We start from the raw sequence: 27,353 nt of genomic DNA, 5'->3' as shown, positions 1-27,353 counted from the left end.
ACGAACTGGGGTATGTGAACTTTTGATCAGGGTCATTTTGATGTTTTTGGTTGTCGTTAAGATTTAAAATGAGAAAACATCGTAGTTTGACAATAAATGGCTTCACCCAACCAATAACCATGAGTGGAGAAAAAGGTTTTTTTGTTATCATTCATATTCTCTGAAATAAGGCGAAGAAAGGAAAAATTCTGCCGGGGTATGTAAACTTTAGAGCACAACTGTATCTGGTGCTATGTGCGACATTAACAAATAGAATTTGAACTAATGTAACACAAACTCAGCAAATCTAAAGAATGACACTAATAGTACAGCTCTTACTACGTGCAAGAATGCTGAATAAAAAAGACGGTACGTTTCCAACGTGTTTGACAAAGAAAGACCCAGACCTATAATTGGGTCAAAAGTTTCCTGTTGTTTCTGTATTTGTGAAGCCATAGTAAAACAGGTTGATCATTATTAGATGCTGAAGTCACCTTCGTGTTAGACTCACCAGGTGAGGTGGATCCTCCAAGCCCAAAGTTCGTGTAGGTACATGGGCCACAGGCATTGGTGCAGTAGATAGGAAGGGCACACGGGACATGGACAGCTGAGGGAAAGGAGACCGCATGCAGGAAGGTGGGATGTAGGAAACCGCAGGCAGAAGATGTAAAGGAAACCGCAGGCAGGTGAAAGACGTCAGGAGACCACAGGCATGCGAGAAACGTCTAGAAGACCGCAGGCAGGTGGAAGACATCAGGAGACAGCAGGTGGAAGATGCCAGGAGACCACAGGCAATCGCAAGGCGTCCAGCACACTGTAGACATAAGCTGAGTAGGTCAAGTTGTATAAAGAAAGCCATAGTCTAGCAATACTGAAGCCTTAATAACAAGACACAGGTGTGTGTCTTGGTGAGCTTTATATAAGTCCGAACGGATGGGATCATGCTGGGCCATCTGTAAACCCCGACATGGAGAACAACAGTGTCTAGTGGACGAAGGTGAGGGAAGCAAGGCACAGATCTGGGGCAGGTGTGTAACACTTCATTTACTTTTGATTGGGAAAAGGGATCATCCTATGTTTGCCATTCATACATCTACATGGTATTGCAGCTTGAAGTCTCAACGCTATTACATTTCTAACAACCAAGTGATGTCTCTCTTAGTCCACCAAAGTCTGGGTTGTCCTTCTAGGACAATGTGATTATTTTGTTATTTACAGCTAGGCTGAATATATTTTTATTGGACAATGAATAGTTCACCCAGGGTTTTAAGTAAAAAAAAATATACAATTTTTATCTCCAAATGTACTTCACCAAGGACATTAGGACGTGAAGAAGCACAAGCTCAGATAGCAAATAAACAAATTCAGTACTTTACATTTTTAAGTTTGTAAATTGTTGAATACACTTATTGAAAATGCCATCTACTTTCTTCTAGGTCATTATCCCAATTCTCCTTTAAAGTCATTCCACCTGAAGTATTTCAGAATTTTCACCAAGACATCTTTAAAATGTAAGTGTTTTTACTGGAAAGAGGTATAATTATTCTGTTAAAGTATTGACTTATATTGAATCCGGCTCACGTGTTGAGGAAAGGATTGAGTGAAGAAGCTGTTAGTAACTGTAATGAAACTACAACTATTGATCACTCGCTTAAAACATATAAATTTGTAAGTCATCTTCTTCTCCAATGGTTCATATTTTATGCTTTTCATGGGATTGAGTGTCGTTATCATGTATCACGTCTACAGGAAAACACTAGTCAAAAATGGAAAATTGCTAATATTGTATAATATCTCCCCTATCTGTAGCTTTGTGCTCCCTATATTAATTGATATTTTTATTTATTTTACTCACTTGTATAGCGCCATTAATTTTCACAGCACTTTACAGACATCATCATCACTGTCCCCATTGGGGCTCATAATCTAAATTCCCTATCAGTATGTCTGGAGTTTTGAAGGAAACCGGAGAACCCGGAAGAAACACATACAAACACGGGGAGAACATACAGACTCCTTGCAGATGTTGTCCTTGGTAGGATTTGAACCCAGGGCCCCAGCGCTGCAAGAATGGCTAGGAAAGTGCTAACCACCATGCTGCTCCGTTACAGTATGGTTTCTACCATATAGCAGTTAGTGGCTGTGATCTTCATGATTTACCTTTTTCAAACCATGAAATCTGACTAATTATCTTTTTTTTTAGGGAAAAAGTTTAAAACCCTATATTAAAGGAGAGCTAATTTTATTTTTCCATAAATAAAGCTATTAGTTCATAAGTAACTTTGTAATGTGAAACATTTTCCAAGCCATCAATGTAAACAGTATTGCTGCAAAACATTCATACATTACATGATTATATAGCTTTCCAAGCCATACTTAGATAATTGAAAGTCAAAAACTAGTTCAGCCAACAGATTTCTACTCTGACCTCCCTAAAAAACATGCACTGTAGCCTAAGATTAATCAACTGTGCACTTGTATTTCAATGTGATTAAACAGAAAACTTCTCAAGACATGTCTAAAGTTATAAAACACATCTGCCGTTGACAATTTCTGGGGAAGAAAAAGAAGACTTAAAAATACAAAAGTAATAATTATAATAATAATAATAATAATAATAATAAAACTATACCATATGTTTGTATGAGATTTTTATAAATCTAAATTTGCTTCCATGCAACCTCTGGACATTACATACATTACTCTTATATACTTACATTACTCTGGATGTCACTTGTTGGTGTGGTGCTGGTCTCTGCTCGCTCATTCTCTTCTTACAATGTGCAATGACAGTGCATTTTGTTGCTGGCTCGTCACTTCTGATCATAGCCGGTGAGAGAGCGCATTGTCACTGTGCACTGAGAAGAACAGTGCACAGTGACAAGATCCTACTGAGCATCCGTCGGAATTGACGCTTTCTCAGTAGAGTAGGGATTAGCTCAGCCCCTGAAATGGATGTCATAATAATTACCTGAGTTGCATATGGATTATACTTATCCACATATGCATGCGTTTCGCTGTTGCTTCCTCAAAGGGCGAATATTCCAAGTGCCTATCGACATACCCCACTCTATTGATCTTCTGCATAATTCTGAAACATTTCGTCTCAGAGAAATCCTTCAAATCACAAAGGGGCTATTTGGGTTTTCCACTAACCTGATATTAATGACCTTTGCTTAGGACAAGTCATCATTATTAGATCGGTAGGGGGAGGGGGTTCCAACACCTGGCATTTCTTACAATCAGCTGCTACCAGCAGCAGCAGTGGCCAAAAATAATCATTTGAATAGGAGCTGATATTCAGTACGAGTAGGGGTTACTAAAGAGAATTCGTGTGACATAGGGTTGGTGTACCACTCTATAAACTGTTAACCTCTAGTAACAGCTGATCTATGGTGTCACCAGGTGTAAAACCTCCACTGATCTAATATTAATGACCTATCGAGGGGGTAGATCCTATAATGAGAGCAGAGATGGGGGGGGGGGTCTGTTGCAGCCAGTTATGTTACAGCCAAATTCTGAGACAAGAAGGACGATAGGGACATGACTAAACCACTGAGACTTATCAGTAAAGATTTCTTTATCTGTTTCTCATCTTTTATTATAATGCGACATACAATAAGATCAATATAAAAGAGAAGAGTTAGGGAGACATTGCAGATTTTTTTGTGTACATTTTCTGTGTTTAGCAGAAATGTTTGTGACCATGCATTTAATAAAATGCAATGTGCCGATGCTGTACTTCTATGTGCCTCCAATTCTATATTCTGAAATACCTGGAGGTTTTTCCTCATGAGTATTCATCATCAAGTTGCTTATTATAGAGTAAATAGAAAAAAATAAAGGTGCAGCACTATCAAAGACAATTAAAGTTGGGTGCAAAAACATCCTTCAGGCAAAACTAAACCTCATAATATCCAAAAAAAGGAAAAGGCAGCACTCCATAGTCCAAAAAAGTGATAGTTTATTGACCCATCATGCCAGGGCGACTTTTTCAAGCAGTGATCCCAAACAAAGAATTTATTTTTACGATTTAAAATGTTGAAAATTTTAAATTTAATTTTATTACTGCACATATTTGGTTTATTACTGCAGAGATTGTGTGTTACTGTACACTAAAAAATACTCTGAAAGGAGAAATAGGAACCACAAATTCTACATAACAACTGTTGTCACAGAGAATAGAAGAAGCACATGATAAGTTGTCCCCATTAACTCCTGCCATGCTGGACTGCAATCTTGTTTTTAAAGAGTTAAATTGATTTACTTTGTTTTAACTTATTACTTCTGTTATTTAATTTACATTTTAATTTAATATTTTCATTTTGCCTCAAAATCCTTCTGATTGTCTCTGAAAACAGACAGTTTTAAAGGTCCATTCCAAACACAGAGCTTGGGCTTTATTATATTATTTATTGACAACACGGTCATTGAGTTTGCCTGGCATATGTGTTGGAAGATTTTCCCAGGATACACATTAGATATTGTGTGAACAAAGCCTGGTTTGTTCACTTCCATATCAGGAGGTCAACAAATGACGTCACTTGTACTGATATCTGCTTAATATACCTGCCTACCAGCCAATGGTGTAACTAGAGTCCAATGGACCCCAGGGCAAAAGTTGGACCTGGACCCCCCTCATGTTGGTCATATATATATACAGTACAGACCAAAAGTTTGGACACACCTTCTCATTTAAAGATTTTTCTGTATTTTCATGACTATGAAAATTGTACATTCACACTGAAGGCATCAAAACTATGAATTAACACATGTGGAATTATATACTTAACAAAAAAGTGTGAAACAACTGAAAATATGTCTTATATTCTAGGTTCTTCAAAGTAGCCACCTTTTGCTTTGATGACTGCTTTGCCCACTCTTGGCATTCTCTTGATGAGCTTCAAGAGGTAGTCCCCAAAAATGGTCTTCCAACAATTTTGAAGGAGTTCCCAGAGTTGCTTAGCACTTGTTGGCCCTTTTGCCTTCACTCTGCGGTCCAGCTCACCCCAAACCATCTCGATTGGGTTCAGGTCTGGTGACTGGAGGCCAGGTCATCTGGCGTAGCACCCCATCACTCTCCTTCTTGGTCAAATAGCCTTTACACAGCCTGGAGGTGTGTTTGGGGTCATTGTCCTGTTGAAAAATAAATGATGGTCCAACTAAACGCAAACCGGATGGAATAGCATGCCGCTGCAAGATGCTGTGGTAGCCATGCTGGTTCAGTATGCCTTCAATTTTGAATAAATCCCCAACAGTGTCACCAGAAAAGCATCCCCACACCATCACACCTCCTCCTCCATGCTTCACGGTGGGAACCAGGCATGTAGAGTCCATCCGTTCATCTTTTCTGCATCGCACAAAGACACGGTGGTTGGAACCAAAGATCTCAAATTTGGACTCATCAGACCAAAGCACAGATTTCCACTGGTCTAATGTCCATTCCTTGTGTTCTTTAGCCCAAACAAGTCTCTTCTGCTTGTTGCCTGTCCTTAGCAGTGGTTTCCTAGCAGCTATTTTACCATGAAGGCCTGCTGCACAAAGTCTCCTCTTATTAGTTGTTGTAGAGATGTGTCTGCTGCTAGAACTCTGTGTGGCATTGACCTGGTCTCTAATCTGAGCTGCTGTTAACCTGCGATTTCTGTGGCTGGTTACTCGGATAAACTTATCCTCAGAAGCAGAGGTGACTCTTGGTCTTCCTTTCCTGGGGCGGTTCTCATGTGAGCTAGTTTCTTTGTAGCGCTTGATGGTTTTTGCAACTGAACTTGGGGACACATTCAAAGTTTGCCAAATTTTTCGCACTGACTGACCTTCATTTCTTAAAGTAATGATGGCCACTCGTTTTTCTTTACTTAGCTGCTATTTTCTGGCCATAATACAAATTCTAACAGTCTATTCAGTAGGACTATCAGCTGTGTATCCACCTGACGCCTACACAACACAACTGATGGTCCCAACCCCATTTATAAGGCAAGAAATCCCACTTATTAAACCTGACAGGGCACACCTGTGAAGCGAAAACCATTTCCGGTGACTACCTCTTGAAGCTCATCAAGAGAATGCCAAGAGTGTGCAAAGCAGTCATCAAAGCAAAAGGTGGCTACTTTGAAGAACCTAGAATATAAGACATATTTTCATGTGTTTCACAATTTTTTGTTAAGTATATAATTCCACATGTGTTAATTCATAGTTTTGATGCCTTTAGTGTGAATGTACAATTTTCATAGTCATGAAAATACAAAAAAATCTTTAAATGAGAAGGTGTGTCCAAACCTTTGGTCTGTACTGTATGTATATATATATATATATATATATATATATATATATATATATATAGTACAGACCAAAAGTTTGGACACACCTTCTCATTTAAAGATTTTTCTGTATTTTCATGACTATGAAAATTGTACATTCACACTGAAGGCATCAAAACTATGAATTAACACATGTGGGATTATATACTTAACAAAAAAGTGTGAAACAACTGAAAATATGTCTTATATTCTAGGTTCTTCAAAGTAGCCACCTTTTGCTTTGATGACTGCTTTGCACACTCTTGGCATTCTCTTGATGAGCTTCAAGAGGTAGTCACCGGAAATGGTTTTCACTTCACAGGTGTGCCCTGACAGGTTTATTAAGAGGGATTTCTTGCCTTATAAATGGGGTTGGGACCATCAGTTGTGTTGTGCAGAAGTCTGGCGGATACACAGCTGATAGTCCTACTGAATAGACTGTTAGAATTTGTATTATGGCAAGAAAAAAGCAGCTAAGTAAAGAAAATCGAGTGGCTATCATTACTTTAAGAAATGAAGGTCAATCAGTGCGAAAAATTTGGAAAACTTTGAATGTGTCCCCAAGTGCAGTTGCAAAAACCATCAAGTGCTACAAAGAAACTGGCTCACATGAGGACCGCCCCAGGAAAGGAAGACCAAGAGTCACCTCTGCTTCTGAGGATAAGTTTATCCGAGTCACCAGCCTCAGAAATCGCAGGTTAACAGCAGCTCAGATTAGAAACCAGGTCAATGCCAGACTGAGTTCTAGCAGCAGACACATCTCTAAATAACTGTTAAGAGGAGACTTTGTGCAGCAGGCCTTCATGGTAAAATAGCTGCTAGGAAACCACTGCTAAGGACAGGCAACAAGCAGAAGAGACTTGTTTGGGCTAAATAACACAAGGAATAGACATTAGACCAGTGGAAATCTGTGCTTTGGTCTGATGAGTCCAAATTGAGATCTTTGGTTCCAACCACCTTGTCTTTGTGCGACGCAGAAATGGTGAACGGATGGACTCTACATGCCTGGTTCCCACCGTGAAGCATGGAGGAGGTGTGATGGTGTGGGGGTGCTTTGCTGGTGACACATTTGGGGATTTATTCAAAATTGAAGGCATACTGAACCAGCATGGCTACCACAGCATCTTGCAGCAGCATGCTATTCCATCCGGTTTGCGTTTAGTGGGACCATCATTTATTTTTCAACAGGACAATGACCCCAAGCACACCTCCAGGCTGTGTAAGGGCTATTTGACCAAGAAGGAGAGTGATGGGGTGCTATGCCAGATGACCTGGCCTCCACAGTCACCAGACTTGAACTCAATCGAGATGGTTTGGGGTGAGCTGGACCGCAGAGTGAAGGCAAAAGGGCCAACAAGTGCTAAGCATCTCTGGGAACTCCTTCAAGATTGTTGGAAGACCATTTCCAGTGACTACCTCTTGAAACTCATCAAGAGAAATCCAAGAGTGTGCACAGCAGTCATCAAAGCAAAAGGTGGCTACTTTGAAGAACCTAGAATATAAGACATATTTTCAGTTGTTTCACACTTTTTTTGTTAAGTATATAATTCCACATGTGTTAATTCATAGTTTTGATGCCTTCAGTGTGAATGTACAATTTTCATAGTCATGAAAATACAGAAAAATCTTTAAATGAGAAGGTGTGTCCAAACTTTTGGTCTGTACTGTATATATATATATATACAGTGCCTACAAGTAGTATTCAACCCCCTGCAGATTTAGCTGGTTTGATAAGATGCAAATAAGTTAGAGCCTTCAAACTGCAAACGAGAGTAGGTTTTATGAATAGAAGCATAAATCTTACAAACCAAAAAGTTATGTTGCTCAGTTGAATTTTATTAAATTTTAAACATAAAAGTGTGGGTCAATTATTATTCAACCCCTATGTTTAATATTTTGTGTAATAACCCTTGTTTGCAATTACAGCTAATAATCGTCTTTTATAAGACCTGATCAGGCCGGCACAGGTCTGTGGAGTTATCTTGGCCCACTCCTCCATGCAGATCTTCTCCAAGTTATCTAGGTTCTTTGGGTGTCTCATGTGGACTTTATTCTTGAGCTCCTTCCACAAGTTTTCAATTGGGTTAAGGTCAGGAGACTGACTAAGCCACTCCAACACCTTGACTTTTTCCCTCTTGAACCAGGCCTTGGTTTTCTTGGCTGTGTGCTTTGGGTCGTTGTCTTGTTGGAAGATGAAATTACGACCCATCTTAAGATCCTTGATGGAGGAGCGGAGGTTCTTGGCCAAAATCTCCAGGTAGGCCGTGCTATCCATCTTCCCATGGATGCGGACCAGATGGCCAGGCCCCTTGGCTGAGAAACAGCCCCACAGCATGATGCTGCCACCACCATGCTTGACTGTAGGGATGGTATTCTTGGGGTCGTATGCAGTGCCATCCAGTCTCCAAACGTCACGTGTGTGGTTGGCACCAAAGATCTCGATCTTGGTCTCATCAGACCATAGAACCTTGAACCAGTCTGTCTCAGAGTCCTCCAAGTGATCATGAGCAAACTGTAGACGAGCCTTGACATGACGCTTTGATAGTAAAGGTACCTTACGGGCTCGTCTGGAACGGAGACCATTGCGGTGGAGTACGCTACTTATGGTATTGACTGAAACCAATGTCCCCACTGCCATGAGATCTTCCCGGAGCTCCTTCCTTGTTGTCCTTGGGTTAGCCTTGACTCTTCGGACAAGCCTGGCCTCGGCACGGGAGGACACTTTCAAAGGCTGTCCAGGCCGTGGAAGGCTAACAGTAGTTCCATAAGCCTTCCACTTACGGATGATGCTCCCAACAGTGGAAACAGGTAGGCCCAACTCCTTGGAAAGGGTTTTGTACCCCTTGCCAGCCTTGTTACCCTCCACGATCTTGTCTCTGATGGCCTTGGAATGCTCCTTTGTCTTTCCCATGTTGACCATGTCTGAGTGCTGTTCACAAGTTTGGGGAGGGTCTTAAATAGTCAGAAAAGGCTGGCAAAAGAGATCTTTAATCCACACATGTGAAGCTCATTATTCTTGGTGCCTGAACTACTTCTTAATACTTTATGGGGACCAAACAGAATTCTTGTGGTTTGAGGGGTTGAATAATAAATGACACTGTGAATTAACTTTTAACGTTTTAAAAAAACAAAAAAAACAAAACCAAAATTTGCTGCAGTGCATTTCCCACTTCCAGGCTGATCTACAGTACAAATGTCACAATGCCAAGTTAATTCCGCATGTGTCAACCAGCTAAATCTGCAGGGTGTTGAATACTACTTGTAGGCACTGTACATCTGAACTAACAGTCCTTCTGAGGACTAATCCAGCTGCATATAATCAGTGTTAGGCAGGCAGGCAGTGTATGTGGCAGACTGCAGAGTATGATACAGCACAAGAGGGTCCATTGAACGTCCTGTCTGCTGCTGCTGTAATAATTACAGATATTTGTAGAAATAGCCCAGATATCAGGGGCCAGGGCAATTTTTTTTTTATCTTAATCCTGGATATTTGCTTAAAAAGCAATCCAGAGTATACCATTTTTCTGCTCCATTTGCTTGTTCTCACTGCAGAATACAGCCAGATCTGTTCCATATTTCAGAGATGAAAATCCAGAAATTTAAACTGAAAGTGGAAAATATTGGCCTCCTTTTCCATTCTGTTACAGTGTGTCGGTCAAGCTATCCACACTCGGTGTCTGTGAAGAATAGTATTAGTAAATTACAGGCCTGCTATTTAAAACTGTGGTTCTCTGTCAGACATATCACCATTAGTGTTGAGCGATACCTTCCGATATCGGGAAATATCGGATCGGATTGGATCGGACCGATACCGAAAAAGTATCAGATATCGCCGATTCCGATACCGGAAACCAATGCAAGTCAATGGGACAGAAATATCGGAATGAAAATAAACCCTTTCTTTCCTTGTAGGTTAATTCTACATGAAGGAAAACAACTAAGAATAATGTAGAATGTATTGGGGGAGGTGGGGGAGACAAAAAAGGCATAGAGGTTTAGCCCAATCAAATGGAATAGCAGGAATTAATATTTTTTTTAAGACGTTCTGAGTTACGGAAATATTGACTATGTTAAGTATTTTTATATTTTGTCAGATATTTATGTTTCACTACTTCCATGCTCTTCACCTTCTTTTTTACTTCTCCCACACTTTCTCCTTCATCATCCTCAGCATCTTTTTCATCCTCTTCTTCTTCACCTTCTTCATCTTCTTCTTCTTCACCTTCTTCGTATTATTCTTTTTTTTTACATTCTTCATACTCTACTTCTTCATCTTCTTCATATTCTTCTTCTTCATCATATTCTTATTTGTGACAGGCATTCCTGTAGTTGTTATCTATAAAAGGTTGGACATTACACCTTTCGTTCTGGCCGTCACAAAAGATTTACAACAGGATTTGTCCGCGTTCAGTTTGGCCTGCAGCAGCAGGTCTTTTCCAGGGGCACCACGAGGAGGAACGGACTCACCCCCATACACTGCTTAGTCATCTTCTGCTTATAATTTAGATATTATCTTTTGCTCTGATTTTTAGTCTTATGCTTAATGTTCTTCCGCTTTTTGTTCTGCAGCTTCTTGTATTTCTGCTTCTAGGTTTTCTGTCTCTTGTTCTTCTGTATCTTGGTGCTTGTCTTCTCTTCTTTGTCCTCTTGGTCAACTTCTTCAGGGTCATCTTCTTGGTCTTCTTCGGGGTGGTCTTCAGGGTCGTCGTCTTCGGGGGTCCTCGTCTTCGGGGTCCTCGTCTTCTTCGGGTTGGTCTTCTGGGTCCTCGTCTTCGGGGTCCTCGTCTTCTTCGGGGTGGTCTTCAGGGTCCTCGTCTTCTTCGGGGTGGTCTTCAGGGTCCTCGTCTTCTTCGGGGTGGTCTTCAGCGTCCTCGTCTTCAGGGTCCTCGTCAGGATCCAGAGTGATTACCAAGAACCATTTCAAAAAGCTTGAACTTGGAAATGTAGCAGAAGGTACAAGAAAGCTGAGGAACTACCGAGAACCAGCTGACGGTACTAGAACCCGGATGGGTAGTAGAAGGTACAAGAGCCAATGGAACTACCGAAGACCAGCTGACGGTACTGGAACTCGGTTACTAAGCAGGAGGTACCTGTGCCAGAAAGCACTACCAAGGACCAGCAGACATTGGTGGAACTTGGATACCGAGAAGGAGGCACCTAATCCAAAGGCACTGCCAAGAACCAGCTGACGGTACTGGAACCCAGATGGGTAGCAGAAGGTACCCATGTAAAAAAAAGTTCAAGGCCGCGAGCCGGCTGCAGTTACCAAAACCAACAGTCCTACAGGGGGTGCTTGTCCTATTGGCACTATGGAACCAACCTTCATTGCCAGATCCCGCAGCCCACATAGGAGTCACCTAAACTGCAGGCACCATAGAGTCGGCTAACCCGACCGCAACACGACAGGACAACGCATTGGAGGCAAAGTGACATTGACACTACCCGGAAACAGCTGGCGTGCTGGAACCAGGCTGGGCAGGAGGGAGTACCCATGCCAAAGTCACTGCCGAGAACCAGCTGACGGTACTGGAACCCGGATGGGTAGTAGAAGGTACAAGAGCAAATGGAACTACCGAGGACCAGCTGACGGTACTGGAGCCCAGATGGGTAGCAGAAGGTACAAGAGCCAATGGAACTGCCGAAGACCAGCTGACGGTACTGGAACTCGGTTACTAAGCAGGAGGTACCTGTGCCAGAAAGCACTACCAAGAACCAGCAGACGTTGGTGGAACTTGGATACCGAGAAGGAGGCACCTAATCCAAAGGCACTGCCGAGAACCAGCTGACGGTACTGGAACCCGGATGGGTAGTAGAAGGTACAAGAGCAAATGGAACTACCGAGAACCAGCTGGCGGTGCTGGAACCCAGGGTAAATACTAAAAACAGAGTGGAGCCAGAGGTGTAATTGGAGCAAGTTTTAAATCAGTAGTACAGTGGATGTGGACAAAGCAGGAGAATTTGCCGGACACACAGCAGGGGAACAGCTGACGTTACTGAACCCCAATAACACTGGAGCAAGCGTTGACTGTGCAGACGGCACTTCTGAGCAGCAACTAGCGGTACTGGAGCCCAGGGTAAATACTAAAAACAGAGGAGCCAGAGGTGTATTTGGAGGAGGTTTTAAATCAGTAGTACAGTGGATGTGGACAGAGCAGGAGAAATTGCCGTCCGCACAGCAGGGGAACAGCTGACGTTACTGAACCCCAATAACACGGCAGCAAGTGTTGACTGTGCAGACGGCACTTCCAAGCGCCAACTGGCGGTGTTGGAGCTCAGGGATAATACTGAAAACAGAGGAGCCAGAGGTGTAATTGGAGCAACTTTAAAATCTGTAGTAGTGAGAATGTGGACAGAGCAGGAGAAATTGCCGTCCGCACAGCAGGGGAACAGCTGACGTTACTGAACCCCAATGACACGGCAGCAAGTGTTGACTGTGCAGACGGCACTTCCGAGAGCCAACTGGCGGTGTTGGAGCTCAGGGATAATACTGAAAACAGAGGAGCCAGAGGTGTAATTGGAGCAACTTTAAAATCTGTAGTAGTGAGAATGTGGACAGAGCAGGATAATTGCCGTCCGCACAGCAGGGGAACAGCTGACGTTACTGAACCCCAATGACACGGCAGCAAGTGTTGACTGTGCAGACGGCACTTCCGAGCGCCAACTGGCGGTGTTGGAGCTCAGGGATAATACTGAAAACAGAGGAGCCAGAGGTGTAATTGGAGCAACTTTAAAATCTGTAGTAGTGAGAATGTGGACAGAGCAGGAGAAATTGCCGTCCGCACAGCAGGGGAACAGCTGACGTTATTGAACCCCAATAACATGGCAGCAAGTGTTGACTGTGCAGACGGCACTTCCGAGCGCCAACTGGCGATGTTGGAGCTCAGGGATAATACTGAAAACAGAGGAGCCAGAGGTGTATTTGGAGGAGGTTTTAAATCAGTAGTACAGTGGATGTGGACAGAGCAGGAGAAATTGCCGTCCGCACAGCAGGGGAACAGCTGACGTTACTGAACCCCAATAACATGGCAGCAAGTGTTGACTGTGCAGACGGCACTTCCGAGCGCCAACTGGCGGTGTTGGAGCTCAGGGATAATACTGAAAACAGAGGAGCCAGAGGTGTATTTGGAGGAGGTTTTAAATCAGTAGTACAGTGGATGTGGACAGAGCAGGAGAAAGTGCCGTCCGCACAGCAGGGGAACAGCTGACGTTACTGAACCCCAATAACACGGCAGCAAGTGTTGACTGTGCAGACGGCACTTCCGAGCGCCAACTGGCGGTGTTGGAGCTCAGGGATAATACTGAAAACAGAGGAGCCAGAGGTGTAATTGGAGCAACTTTAAAATCTGTAGTAGTGAGAATGTGGACAGAGCAGGAGAAATTGCCGTCCGCACAGCCGGGGAACAGCTGACGTTACTGAACCCCAATGACACGGCAGCAAGTGTTGACTGTGCAGACGGCACTTCCGAGCGCCAACTGGCGGTGTTGGAGCTCAGGGATTACAGTTCAGGTGGTAGAAACATGAACAGAACAGGAGACCTGGATACTTTTGCCAACAATTATTTATTCTGGAAGAGGACTGGCAAATTCATGAGAGATCCAGGCCTTGTTCATTTTGAGAAAAGTAAGCCGGTCAACGTTATCGGAGGATAGTCGCATGCGACGGTCTGTTAGTACACCACCTGCGGCACTAAAGACGCGTTCCAATAATACACTAGCAGCAGGGCAAGCTAGCACCTCCAATGCATACTGACTTAGCTCTGGCCATTTATCTAGCTTACAGACCCAAAACTTGAAGGGAGAAGAGCCGTCTGGGAGTACACTAAGAGGGCAAGACATGTAGTCTGTCACCATCTGACGGAAACGTTGCCTCCTGCTGACTGGAGTCGTCTGTGATGGTGTAGACATTTGTGGCGGCGGGGACACAAAACTTTGCCACATTTCGGCCATACTGGTCTTGCCTTGTGCTGAGGCACTGCTTCTGCTCCCTTTTTGTGCAGAGCTTCCTCCACTGCCTCGACGCACTGAGCTGCTTTGTAAAGCACTAGCAGCACTGCTCTCAGTTGGAATGGAGAACATGATGGAATGCACCAGTGCGTCTTGGTACTCCCGCATTTTACGCTCCCGGTTCAACGGTGTTATGAGGCTTTGTAAGTTGTCCCGGTAGCGAGGATCTAGGAGGGTGGACACCCAATAATCAGCCGTGTTGAGAATGTGGGCGATGCGGCGGTCGTTTCTCAGGCACTGCAGCATGAAATCAACCATGTGCTGCAGACTGCCAACTGGCCAAGAAACGCTGTCCCCTGCTTGAGGCGTGATCTCTGCCTGCTCTGCATCACCCCACCCTCGCTCTAGATACTGACTACTAGAGCATTGTGTACCTCCCTCCTCTGGACAGATGTCTTCCTCATCCATTGACTCCTCCTCATCCTCCTCACAAAGTGTCCCCTGCCTAGGCCTTTGTGAGGAACCACGTTGCGCAGACTGTAGAGAAGCAGATGGCATTTGTGACTCCTCATCCTCCACCTCTTCCAAAACCTCGTCCCTTAGTGCTTGCAGTGTGTTTTCAAGCAGGCAGATAAGGGGGATAATCATGCTGACTAGTGCATCATCTGCACTCGCCATCCGCGTGGAATAATCGAAGGCACGCAAAACGTGGCAAATGTCCTTCATAGAGGCCCACTCAGTGGTGGTGAAGTGTGAACGGAGCACACTGCGACTTGTTTGCTCCGGATAGTCCCTCAAAAAACTCTGCACGACCAAGTTGAGCACATGTGCCAGACATGGGATGTGAGTGAGGTTGCCTAGGCCCAGAGCTGCCACCAGATTTCGGCCATTGTCACACACTACCATGCCTGGCTGGAGATTCTCTGGCACAAACCACATGTCGCTCTGCTGCTTGATGGCATTCCAGAGCTCCTGCGCTGTGTGGCTTCGATTCCCCAAAGAAATTAATTTTAATACGGCCTGTTGACGTTTGGCCACGGCTGTGCTCATATTGGTCACCATAACAGGTAACCGTTCACGGGCCGATGTGGAGGTAGACCGTGACGGCTCCTGCAGCCCTGATTCAGAGGAACTGGAGTATGAGGAGGAGTCAATGTGTACAGACTGGATTCCTGCAATCCTTGGAGTTGGCAGAACACGTACAGCGCCACTCTCAAGATCTGTACCCGGCTCCACAACATTTACCCAATGGGCAGTGAGGGAAAGGTATCGTCCCTGTCCATGCTTACTGGTCCACGCATCGGTGGTCAGGTGGACCTTGCTACTGACGGCGTTTTGTAGCGCATGTTTAATTTTTCCCTCCACATGATGTTGCAGGGCAGGGACGGCTTGCCTGATGAAATAAAATCGGCTGGGCACGTTGTATTGTGGGACTGCCAATGCCATAAAGTTACGGAATGTGTCAGTCTCCACCAGCCTGAATGATAGCATTTCAAGGGCCAGTAGTTTAGCAATGCCAGCATTCAGAGCCTGTGCTCGGGGGTGGTTTGCCGAGTATGGGCGCCTTTTCTCCCATGCCTGTGCTAACGATGGCTGTAGACTGGCCTTGGAGTGTGAGGATGACTGGGAAAGTGGTGCTGTGGGTGGAATTACACTGTGTCTCTGTACAACAGTGCCAGAGATTCTTCCATGGCGATCCTGTGAGGCAGCCGAACCAGCTGTGTGTGAGCTGGAGGAAGAGGCTACAACACGAGCTGAAGAGGTGGTAGGTGGCGAGGTAGGTTGGCCTAGGTCTTCAGTGTGTTTTTGTAACTCCACCACGTGCTTGGTCCGCACATGTTTCCACATATTTGTGGTATTGAGGTTGCTGACACTTTTCCCTCTTTTCACCTTCTGATTACACAGCTTGCATTTGACAAAGCAAATGTCATCTGCAACTGTGTCAAAAAAGGACCAGGCACTGCAAGTCTTGGGAGCGCCCGCTTTGGATTTTGGAAGAGCCATGCTCCTAATGGGTGCCGAAGTGGAGGCTACAGGCAACCAAGTCTGCCCCCTCCCTCTCCCTCCTTTTTGGGCTGTTCGGGGAATCTCTTCCTCAGAGCTGCTCCCACCACCTTCCTGTCCCTCACGCCATGATGGGTCAAGGACCTCATCATCTACACCACCCTCTTCAAACAACTGCTTCTCCTGGGTAGTCTCGACAGCACAGTACGCACCAGAAAGTGGCACCTGAGTCTCATCATCAGATGCGTACTGAGGTGTGCTGCTGACCATAGGCACTGGCCCACCCGCCTCTTCAGATTCAGAGAGACAAAACGGTTGCACATCACTGCATACTACCTCTTCTTCAAATTCTCGAATTCTGCTTGGCTGGCCCCCTCTTTCCAAGCCAAGAGATTCAGAGAACAGAAGTAGAGATGGCTCCTGTCCAGGGTTCTCTGACTGCCTGGGCAATTTGGCAGGTGATGAAGAGACAGATGGGTGCTCTTCAGTGCTCAGGACCTGAGAGGATCTGGAACTAATTGAAGTCGATGCGTTAGCTGCCATCCATCCGACAACGGCTTCAATTTGGTCCTCCCGCAGCAGTGGGGTACGGCTAGCTCCTACAAAGCTGCGCATAAAGGACTCTTCCCTGGTAAAACTGGGGGATGCTGAGTCACTGGTGCCCGCAGCAGGCACAGAATCCCCACGTCCTCTCCCTGCAGGCACAGAATCCTCACGTCCTCTCCCTGCAGAAACTCCACGCCCACGCCCACGACCACATGCCTTACTCCCTGCCTTCTTCATCTTGGTAGACTGATAAAGACAGGCAGAAAAGTACTAAGGGCTTAGTGTGCTTATTCCTGAACAGCTGCTAACAGGTATAAGAAACACTAATTTTATAAAGTGTGGACTAGACTTTAATATGAGCTAATGTGGCCTACACAACTGTAAAGTGGAGTGTTTGGTGAACTTTATTTAGGTTTTTTTTGTCACAAAAAGACACTGGATGTGCCTAAAGATGTAATAACGATAGTATCACAAACTTTTTGTAGCTATTACAGTGTAGGAAGGTAACCTACAATGCAATAGATGAGGCTGCAAAAAATAGGCTAATACTAATCTGGCTGGGGCTGCAGGGCCCAATGCTGCAGAAAGGCTCCTCTAACTACTCCTATATAGTGTGTTTGGAACCAATTTAGCTGAATACGGATGGAACCACCACACTAATAGGAGAAATCAGGAAAAATTATGAATTGGCAAAAAAGGACAATGTATGAGGCAGTGACGCACACTGAGTGCACTACAACAAGACGTGGTTGAAGCACCACACACTACAGGGTGAGCTGCACTCACACACCAGACCTTGCAGACAGTGGTGAACAGTACAGATGCAGAGCACTGTGCACTAGCGCTGCAAGACCAAAAAAATTTCTCTATCTACTCCTATATAGTGTGTTTGGAACAAATTTAGCTGAATACGGATGGAACCACCACACTAATAGGAGATATCAGGAAAAATTATGAATTGGCAAAAAAGGACAATGTCTGAGGCAGTGACACACACTGAGTGCACTACAACAAGACGTGGTTGAAGCACACACTACAGGGTGAGCTGCACTCACACACCAGACCTTGCAGACAGTGGTGAACAGTACAGATGCAGAGCACTGTGCACTAGAGCTGCAAGACCAAAAAAATTTCTCTATATACTCCTATATAGTGTGTTTGGAACAAATTTAGCTGAATATGGATGGAACCACCACACTAATAGGAGATATCAGGAAAAATTATGAATTGGCAAAAAAGGACAATGTATGAGGCAGTGACACACACTGAGTGCACTACAACCAGACGGGGTTGAAGCACACACTACAGGGTGAGCTGCACTCACACACAGAGACCTTGCAGAAAGCGGTGAACAGCACAGAGAACTGTGCACTAGCACTGCAAGGCACAGCGATTTATAAAGTAGCTTGGGTAAAGCAGAATAGACCAAATAGGTAGCTAAAACTGTCCCTCAGAACAACAGCGTCCTATCCCTAACTGAATTCACAGCAGAGTGAGCTCAAAATGGCGGCGGCGGCTTTTATAGTGCACCATGACATCATTTCAGCAGCCAATCACAGCCATGCCATTAGTTAAGATGCCTACATGCCTAACAGGATGTGCCCACACTTCTTAGGACCCTCATTGGCTGAATAAAATGAAAATGGCTCATTGCATTATGGGAACTTCCGATTTTGGTATACGATATTGCAAAAGTATCGGAATTAAGTATCGGAATTCCGATACCGCGAATATCGGCCGATACCCGATATTTCAGTATCGGAATGCTCAACACTAATCACCATCTATCTATATAATTGTCTTATCCCATCTGTCTGTCTGTCTTTCTGTCTGTCTGTCTGTCCTGGAAATCCCGGGTCGCTGATTGGTCCGGCCGCGGCCAATCAGCGACGCGGCATTTCAGAAAAACATGGCGGCCGTTAGCGGCTCATGTGCGGCACGGAGGTCAGCGGCGATGCAGCCGGGAGATGCAGCCGGCTGCTCGCAGCATAAGTCCCCCGACTGCAGGCGCCGCTGACCTACATGCGGCTATCGTCGGGAGATCAGCGGCTACGGCCGCTTATCTCCTGAGTACAAGTGTGACGCCCCTCCCCTCCTTTCCCCTCCTCTCACCTCCTCTCCTCTCCCCTCCATCAAGACCCCGGCACCCGGCGTCATACTTACCCCTCCCCTCCCCTCCTCTCTCCTCCCCTCCCCTCTCCTCTTATCCCTCCCCCCGCTCGATCAGGACCCCGGCACCCGGCGTCATACTTACCCCTCCCCGTGCCTGCGCAGCAGCTCCTGTGTCTTCCACTGATGCTCTGTGACGTTTCAGGTCAGAGGGCGCGGTGACGTCTTTACACTGCGCTCTCTCCTGACCGGTCACAGAGCACAGCGTGAAGATGCCGGCTGCGCTCGAGTCCAGAGAAGCAGTGAGGTGAGTATTGGATTTTTTTTTTTTGTATGGGGCCATAGGGGACCGGCATGGGGCATTATGGGGGGATGGGACATCCTGCATGGGGTATTATATAGGGGGGGGTGACATCCTGCATGGGGCATTATATGGAGGGGAGAGGTGACATCCTGCATGGGCCATTATATGGGGGGAGAGGTGACATCCTACATGGGGCATTATATGGGGGAACAAGTGACATCCTGCATGGGGTATTATATAGGGGGGATGTGACTTCCTGCATGGGGTATTATATAGGGGGGATGTGACAACCTGCATGGGGCATTATATGGGGGGAGAGGTGACATCCTGCATGGGCCATTATATGGGGGGAGAGGTGACATCCTTCATGGGGCATTATATGGGGGAGAGGTGACATCCTGCATGGGGTGTTATATAGGGGGGATGTGACAGCCTGCATGGGGCATTATATGGGGGGAGAGGTGACATCCTACATGGGGCATTATATGGGGGAACAAGTGACATCCTGCGTGGGGTATTATATAGGGGGGATGTGACTTCCTGCATGGGGCATTATAAAGGAGGGTCGGGAGACATATGCTAGAATAGTATCATCTATAAGAGTGTTCCAAAATCAGCCATTTCTTCCATTTTCATTTTGTTGCAGTGTGTCGGTAAAGCTATTCACACTAGCTGTTTGTGAAGACTATATTAGTAAATTACAGGCCTGCTATTAAAAACCGTGGTTCTCTGTCAGACGTATCAAATATAACTGTGATTCAAATCCAGCCATTTGTAGTGAACGTGGAAAATGTTGTCCTCCATTTCTGGATTGTAGCAGTGTGTCAGTGTACACCATTTTACAGCTCCATTTGCTTGTTCACAGAATACAGACAGATTTTTTTTGTTTTATCCATATTACTGTATTGTGGAAGCAGAGGAACATTTTTCAATGATCAGACACACGTGATCCATATGACTGCCATAATAATGCAGAAATTTTGTGGAGTGTGCCAAATATTCCACTCCTTTTAAAGTCAGCCACCTGTGTTTTGCTGAACCAATTGACACTTGGACTCTGACAAATACTATTAGGCAACTGTCTGAAACCATGGCCATCACACGTTATCCCATATGACTGCCCTAATAATCCAGCAATTATTGTGAGCGTGTCAAATATTACACTTCATTTAAAGAATTGCAATTGAGGATTCAAACCTATTCTCATTTGGCCGCTGACAAGTAGCATATCTGTGAACAATGTTGTCAGAGTATTACGCCACTTTTGCGGACTAACAAAAAAAAACATAGTAAAAACAAGCTAAAATGGAAAAAATGTTAAGAAACATTCTTTCCAGGGTAATGACTATAAGGCCAAAGGAATCAAAAAATAAAGTTATGGACTGTGGAAGACATTTATGCGACCAGAATGAACACTCATGTGTAGATGGTGATGATATCACCTAGCAGCAGCAACTGTTTCTATTGTAAATGCATCTGACTACGTTATTGATAGGGAATAGAATAGATTTAAAAAAAAAATTTTGCAGTATAAGGCAATAATACTTAGCTGAATTGGTGTAATCCATACTGCGATTCCTCATCCGTAAAAGAATTTCAGAAAAGACAGTTAATATTCTAGAACATAGAATCTATTTGAATTGTCCTTCCCATTATTAAGGAGTGTGTCTCCTATACTGTTATTGCATATGCAACAATTTCAAGGGCTGCCACAAATTAGGACGCACTCAAATACACATTTGAAGAGACGTAAAAAAATATAAAAAAATAAATAAAAACACAGTATGATCTTTCTTTAGTTTAAAAACCAGACTCGCCAATGTAACCTCAATGTAATTACATTGTTCAGCTCCTGCACCTCCTTCTCCGGTTCGGCCTCCATCTCCAAAATTTCCACATCAGTCACAAGCTGGAAGCACTGCAGCACTGCCTTGGCCAAGCGGCAACAGGCTGTGCTGAAGATAATATGCTTAATGCTTAGGTGACAAACCGCCGCAGAGTTGTTGAAAGCTGTAACACAGCAGCCTGATCTGTGGCTCTCACCGCTGAAAATACAGACAGGCATGGTCGTGTGTGACCTGGTGGCGGAGAAATGACAGCCGGAGTAGATACGGTTTCACTCTATAACAGTCCTTTCACCGAGCTAAAGAATATGGCTGTGGTGAAATACAACTCTCACCGAGAAGCAGTGTCAGTGAAAAACATTGGGCCCACCAGAGGATTTGATTTTGAGGGTCCACCATTCTCCCCCGCTCAAGAGCCCCATAGCAGCTGCAAAGTTTGCGCTATCATGAACTCCCCTGATGGAAAAGCCAGGGCCCACCCAAGAATTCTCTGGTGGGCCCGTAAAACCCTGCCAAGAAGTAGCCCTGGCTAAGAAAAGTGTGTGGGAAGGTTCCTGGACACTCTATGGCTGCTTTTTTATGTGGACTAGCTCCATCAATCTATAAAATTGTAATCTATGATCCCTTCACTGGCTCCCCATTGGCCAGTGACTTCAGTTCAAAACTATAACCATGAATGCAAAGCCATCCACAACCTGTCTGCTCCATATATCTGTGACCTAGTCTCCCAGTACATACCAGCACGCAACCTCCGATCCTCACAAGATCTCCTTCTCTACTCGTCTTCTTCCCCCTTTCCACAATCGCATACAACATTTTTCCTGTGCATCCCTTCTACTCTTGAACTGTGTACCCCAACATATCAGACTCTCACCTACTGTTGAAACTTTTAAAAGGAAGCTGAAGACGCACCTCTTCCGACAAGCCTACAACCGGCAGTAACCCTTGCTCCACCATGCCGCTGCACGACCAGCTGTACCCTCACCTACTGTATCCTCACCCATCCCTTATAGACTGTTTGTGCGCCCTCACGGGCAGGGTCCTCTCTGCTCTTGTACCAGTCAGTGACTTCTTTTCACATGTAAAACGCAATGGAATAAATGGTGCTATAATAGCGAATAATAATAATTATACTACTTGTACTCTGGGTCAATTGATGGCACTTTCCTGGTGACTGCCCATAAATTGATGTGTTTTGGCAGCTTTTGGTCCCATTTGAATGTGTTGTGTATACATTTGGTATACGTTTGGTTTTGGCACCCATTGAATCCAATGGCGTTTGGCAATGTTCAGCAAATATTCAACAATTACATTGGCGAATATTGCAAAGGCAGCGATTGTAATCCGAAACGAATATTGAAATATTTGCTTGTCTCTAATCAGAAACACCCTTAAAAAATTATGTGGGTGTTGCATCACGGTCTCCCTGGTGATATGGTGGTGGAGGATAAGGAGAAGGAGGAGGGCGACGTAAAATAGAACAATTCCTGAAGGGTATACCCATGTCTGGGTATGAAGGGGTGCATGGGAATAGACCCCCAAAAAATAACCACTGGATGTGAGTTTATGTTTGATGCTATCATCTGGTGGTGTAGAGAAGTCTGGCCCAATTCAGCCCTTGTTCATTTTTATAAGAATCAGTCTGTCAGCATTTTCAGTTGACAGGCGGATGTGCCTATCAGTGTTATCAGTTTTTAGTGCCGCAGGGGGCATTATAACTATCTCTGACAAAACGCTAGTGGCCAGGATCTCCAAGGCGTAGAAAGACAGTTCATGCCACGTGTGCAGCTTGCATCTTTCAAAACTTTTCCCTCCTTGTAAGAGTACCCCATGTTTCAGGGCCTGGGCACTGGGAGGGTCTGAGAAAACTGTCGCAGACCTTTGACAGCATTCTCCTGCCTCTGCCGCTTCCGGTTTGTGTCTTCCTCGCTTGTACTCCTTGGTTGTCCAATGAACTATCTGACTGTGACTTCTGCCGCCAGCGTTGTCAAATTGGAATTTTTTTTTTGTTATAATTCTTCAACAGAAGCCTGATCTTAATATACCCCAAAATGAACTCCTTCAGTTTCCTCCCTCTACTAACCTAAATATACCTGACTTTGCAATTTCCTTTAGGTGGTGCCACCATTAGTGTTGAGCCACCCCCGTAGTGTTCGAGTTCGGTTCGGTTCGTCGAACACCCGTGTGTTCGCCGAACTGTTCGTCGAACTGTTCGTCGAACACCTTCGAACACCGTTAAAACCAATGGCAGGCAAACAAAAACACATAGAAACACATAGAAAACACATTCAAAGGTGTCCAAAAGCTGACAAACTGCTCAGAAGACACAACTAACACATGGAAAAGTGACAAGTACATATAGTCATGCGAAAAGAAAAGAGGTGGAGGAGTAAAAGGAGGGGGAGACACAGATATAGGCATGTCATGCCCTTCTAAAATCCAAAAAGTGAGAAGCCGAGACGGCCAGTCCGCTCCTGCCCGTGCCACCTCCGTGTCGCCGGGTTTGTGCCAGAGCCGCGGTGAACCCTGACGGCCAGCCCCCCTCTCCCAATACTGGTGCCTGTCCGCTGGTGGGTCGAGAGAGCCCCCCTGTGGTGGAGGCAGCTCTAAGCTTTTTAATTTAAATTGTCCCTCTAATTTGAATGAATACACTTTAAATCCATTTACAAGGATCTATTGGAGGGCAAGTCTCATGCCAGCAGCCGCGTAATTCCAGCTCCAGTAGCGTCCACTAAAGCTGCTGCAGTTAAAAAGCTTTTATAAGGATCGAGCTCGGCTGTCCACCGCAAGGCATCCTAGTGCCAGTCCCAGCCCCTATGCCTTGGGGTGCCTCCTGATGCTCTTCACTAAGTATCCCGTGGTCCCGAAGCATTTCCTTTGAAAAAATTAAGTGTCCAAACTACAGGTGGTGTAGCTTGCTTAACAGCCGGGATAATCCGCTGACTAGCAGACACTGCTACTAGGCACAAAGTATTTCCTGGGCTAGATGCAGTTAAAAATTTGTAAGTAGATACTCTCGTTGGATGCTGAGAAAGCATTCCATAGAGTCTCCTGGCACGCCATATATGATTCTCTTAAAAAGCTTGGGGTAGGGGTCTAGGGGACCCTTTTATAGCCAAAATCACGGCCCTGTATCACAATACGTCACCTAGGCTGAAGATAAATGGAACTGTAGCACCGAGGGCTCGGTTGCTACAGACGTATTGCACCTCACCCAGAGGTGTGATATCTCACTCTCAGATAAGGATGGAGTGTGGATCAGGACCCGACACCTGCAAGCATTACACCACATTGCCGTGGGGCAGGGCGACCAATATGCCCCTGAGATGGGCACGACAGTCCCTGTCCCTGGCTGGAGTGGGGGGAGGGAACACTGAGGAAGGGGAACCCTGCAGTGCAGGAGCAGGGAGGAAGCAGTTCCTGGGTGCATTGAGAAGGGAGTATAAAAGGTGGGCACCATCTTAGTTCAGTGCAGAGAAGTCTGAGCAGAAGTGGCAGGGAGCAGGGGCTCTGCATGAGCTCTGCTCCGGAGGCGGGCCTAGTAACAGAGGCCCAGGCCTGCAAGAGGGAGAAGGAAGGAAGAGGAGCGGAGAAGGCTCCAGGAACGAGGAATGAAGGGATCCCAGGGGTGCGGACGGGCGAGTCGCCACCGCACGCCCGAATCCACCTGCGTGGAGGGGTCAGGCCAAAGGGGGAGACCGGTCCCCGAACTAGTGGAGGCAGGAAACGACCCTCAGCTAGAAACCGGAGGCTCTGACATTTTATGTGGCGCAGCCCCTTGCTCCACCCGCTAGGAAGGCACCACATAGGGTCAGGGAAACTGGCGCCAAGTTTACCAAGAGGAGGCCCGAGGCAGCCGGACAGAAGTGTTGGTAAGAAAGGCCAGACAAAGGACACACAAAGGGGGTCCTGTGAAGCGCTCCAAAGTTATCTGGGAGTTGTCTGAGCCCCTCACCTGGTGAGCACAGTACGACGTGGGCAGCCGTTACCTGCAGACGTGGTCTGGATAATAAGAACTGTGAGTAAAGGCCCTGAACTGCATCACTGACTCCGTGTCGTTACTGCTGCTGCCCTGCACCATCACCCCCATCCTCCACATACACTGCCCTGAGGCTATACTCCTCCCGTGGGGAGTTATGCTACGCTCTGCTGCACCCACAACACCAGCCTTAGCGGTCTGCCCTGTAGCGGCGGTTCACTCTGACCGCAATCCACGGGTGGCGTAGTCGGACATTTAAACATCAAAACCACATAAATAGTTCCGCCACTGGTTTGACCGCCCTGAGCCACGGAACCGGATCGCCGCCACGAAGACTACAACCACCAGCATCCACCAAAATGGGTCCGGCTCCGGGTGTCCCAAGGCCCAGGGGGTGCGTCAGAACATTTTCATCACCTTTCACAATCACCAATGGGACAAGGCAGGGATGTCCTCTGTCCCCTCTCTTATACATCCTAGTGACGGAGCACCTGCTCTCATCAATTCGCCATAACCCCAATATTAGGTGGATTGAGGTGGGAGGCACCGAGTACAAGTGCTCTCTATTTGCTGATGATGTCCTAGTATATATCACTCAATCACATATATCCATCCCTGCTGTTATGGCTGAAATAGATCACTTTGTTACATGGTAAAATTTTAAAATCAATGCAGCGAAGTCTGAGGCCCTCGATGTCTCCCTCCCTAAATCCATATAGGATTCCATCCAGTCCAACTTTCCCTTTGCCTGGCCCTCACAGGGTATCAAATACTTAGGAATTCCTATTCATAGAGACCTCTCCCATCTATGTTATCTTAATTTTGGGCCCTTTATTGAACAATTCCATACAGACCACGGTTGGCAAGTTGGAACTGTGAGATTCACTACGTGCACCACTGGTATTTTGTGGAAAAGCACATGTAAGATTCTGCAACAGTCTCTGCTGATACTCCTGCATGCGTGCATCCCTTTCTATGGCAGGAATAATTTCTGCAAATTTACTTTTGTACCGGGGATCTAACAGTGTGGCAACCCAGTAGTCAGGATTATTTCTAATTCTCACAATTCGAGGGTCATGTTGCAGGTAGTGCAGCAAGAAGGCACTCATGTGTGTTGCGCATCCAGGAGCACCAAGTCCCTGTTGTGTTGGTGGCGAGGTAACAATCATGCTTCCTTCCTCTGTCCTCTCCCCCCAACCTCGCACAACAGAAATGTGATCAAGGTCTCCCTCATCTGATGAGTCTTCCATCAGTTCGTCCTCCACTTCTTCCTGGGCTCCTGCACCTTCCTCACTAGTTTGGCTGCTACCATGCGCCCTGGTAAAATCATCTCCCCCACCCTCACATGCCTGCCGCCCTGGTGCTGCCGACCGTCTGGACCTTGCAGATGTTAGCCCTTCCGCATACAACTCCTCCTCCTCTACTTCCTCCACCTCCTCTTGTGCCACCACCTGACTGCGAATTCTGTTTAACATGTGCTCCAGCATGTAAATCACCGGAATAGTCATGCTGATAATGGCATCGTCAGCACTAAACATCTTCGTCGCCATTTCAAAACTGTGCAGAAGGGTGCATAGGTCCCTGATCTGAGACCACTCCTCCAGCGTGATTTGCCCCACCTCTGAATCTCGTTGGCCCAGGCTATACGTCAGAACGTATTGCACCAGGGCTTGTCGGTGCTGCCACAGTCGCTGCAACATGTGCAGAGTTGAATTCCACCGGGTAGGCACATCGCATTTTAGCCAGTGAAGTGGCAGGCCCAACGACTTCTGTAGAGATGTAAGTCGCTGAGCTGCGGGATGCGAATGGCGGAAGTGAGCACACAGCGACCGTGCCCTCTGCAGAAGGCCATCTAGTCTGGGATAGTGGGCTAAAAATTGCTGGACAACCAGGTTCAACACGTGAGCCATACAAGGCACGTGTGTGACATTGCCCCGGCGAAGGGCCGCACCCAGGTTTGCAGCATTGTCGCACACGGCCTTCCCTGGTTTCAGGTCCAGTGGAGACAACCATTCATGAAATTGGTTCTCCAGAGCTGACCACAACTCCTCAGCTGTGTGACTCACATTTCCCAGACATTTCAATGTAAAAACCGCCTGATGACGTTGAGCCCTACTGCCAGCATAGTAAGGAGGTGTGCAGGATCCCTTCTGCGCAGTTAGAAAGCTTGTGGCATGACCAGACAGGCTTTGGGTGCAGGTGGAAGACCGAGAGGAGGTTGAGGAGGCAGAAGCAGTGGAGGAAAAATGACATAAAGAGGATTGACGCACAACTCGTGGGGACGGCAAGACTTGGACAGCAGCCCCTTGTCCTGCTGTCACCATAGTTACCCAGTGCCCAGTCAGCGACAT

The 27,353-nt window shown here is 45.9% G+C and overlaps 1 protein-coding gene across 1 annotated transcript in view; it reads left to right on the top strand.

Annotated features, from left to right (window-relative positions):
• Positions 1-27,353, top strand: part of LHCGR (luteinizing hormone/choriogonadotropin receptor) — a 364,204-nt gene that overhangs the window by 84,670 nt on the left and 252,181 nt on the right. The window contains exon 2 of the mRNA XM_073672096.1: positions 1,416-1,490. Within this exon, the coding sequence (XP_073528197.1) occupies positions 1,416-1,490 (75 nt within the window). The remainder of the gene's footprint in view (positions 1-1,415; positions 1,491-27,353) is intronic.

This window comes from Phyllobates terribilis, unplaced genomic scaffold (assembly GCF_046119375.1).
Source record: "Phyllobates terribilis strain yellow unplaced genomic scaffold, ASM4611937v1 Scaffold_3__8_contigs__length_932513732, whole genome shotgun sequence".
Lineage (NCBI taxonomy): Eukaryota > Metazoa > Chordata > Amphibia > Anura > Dendrobatidae > Phyllobates > Phyllobates terribilis.
This window is presented reverse-complemented; position numbering and strand designations above follow the sequence as displayed.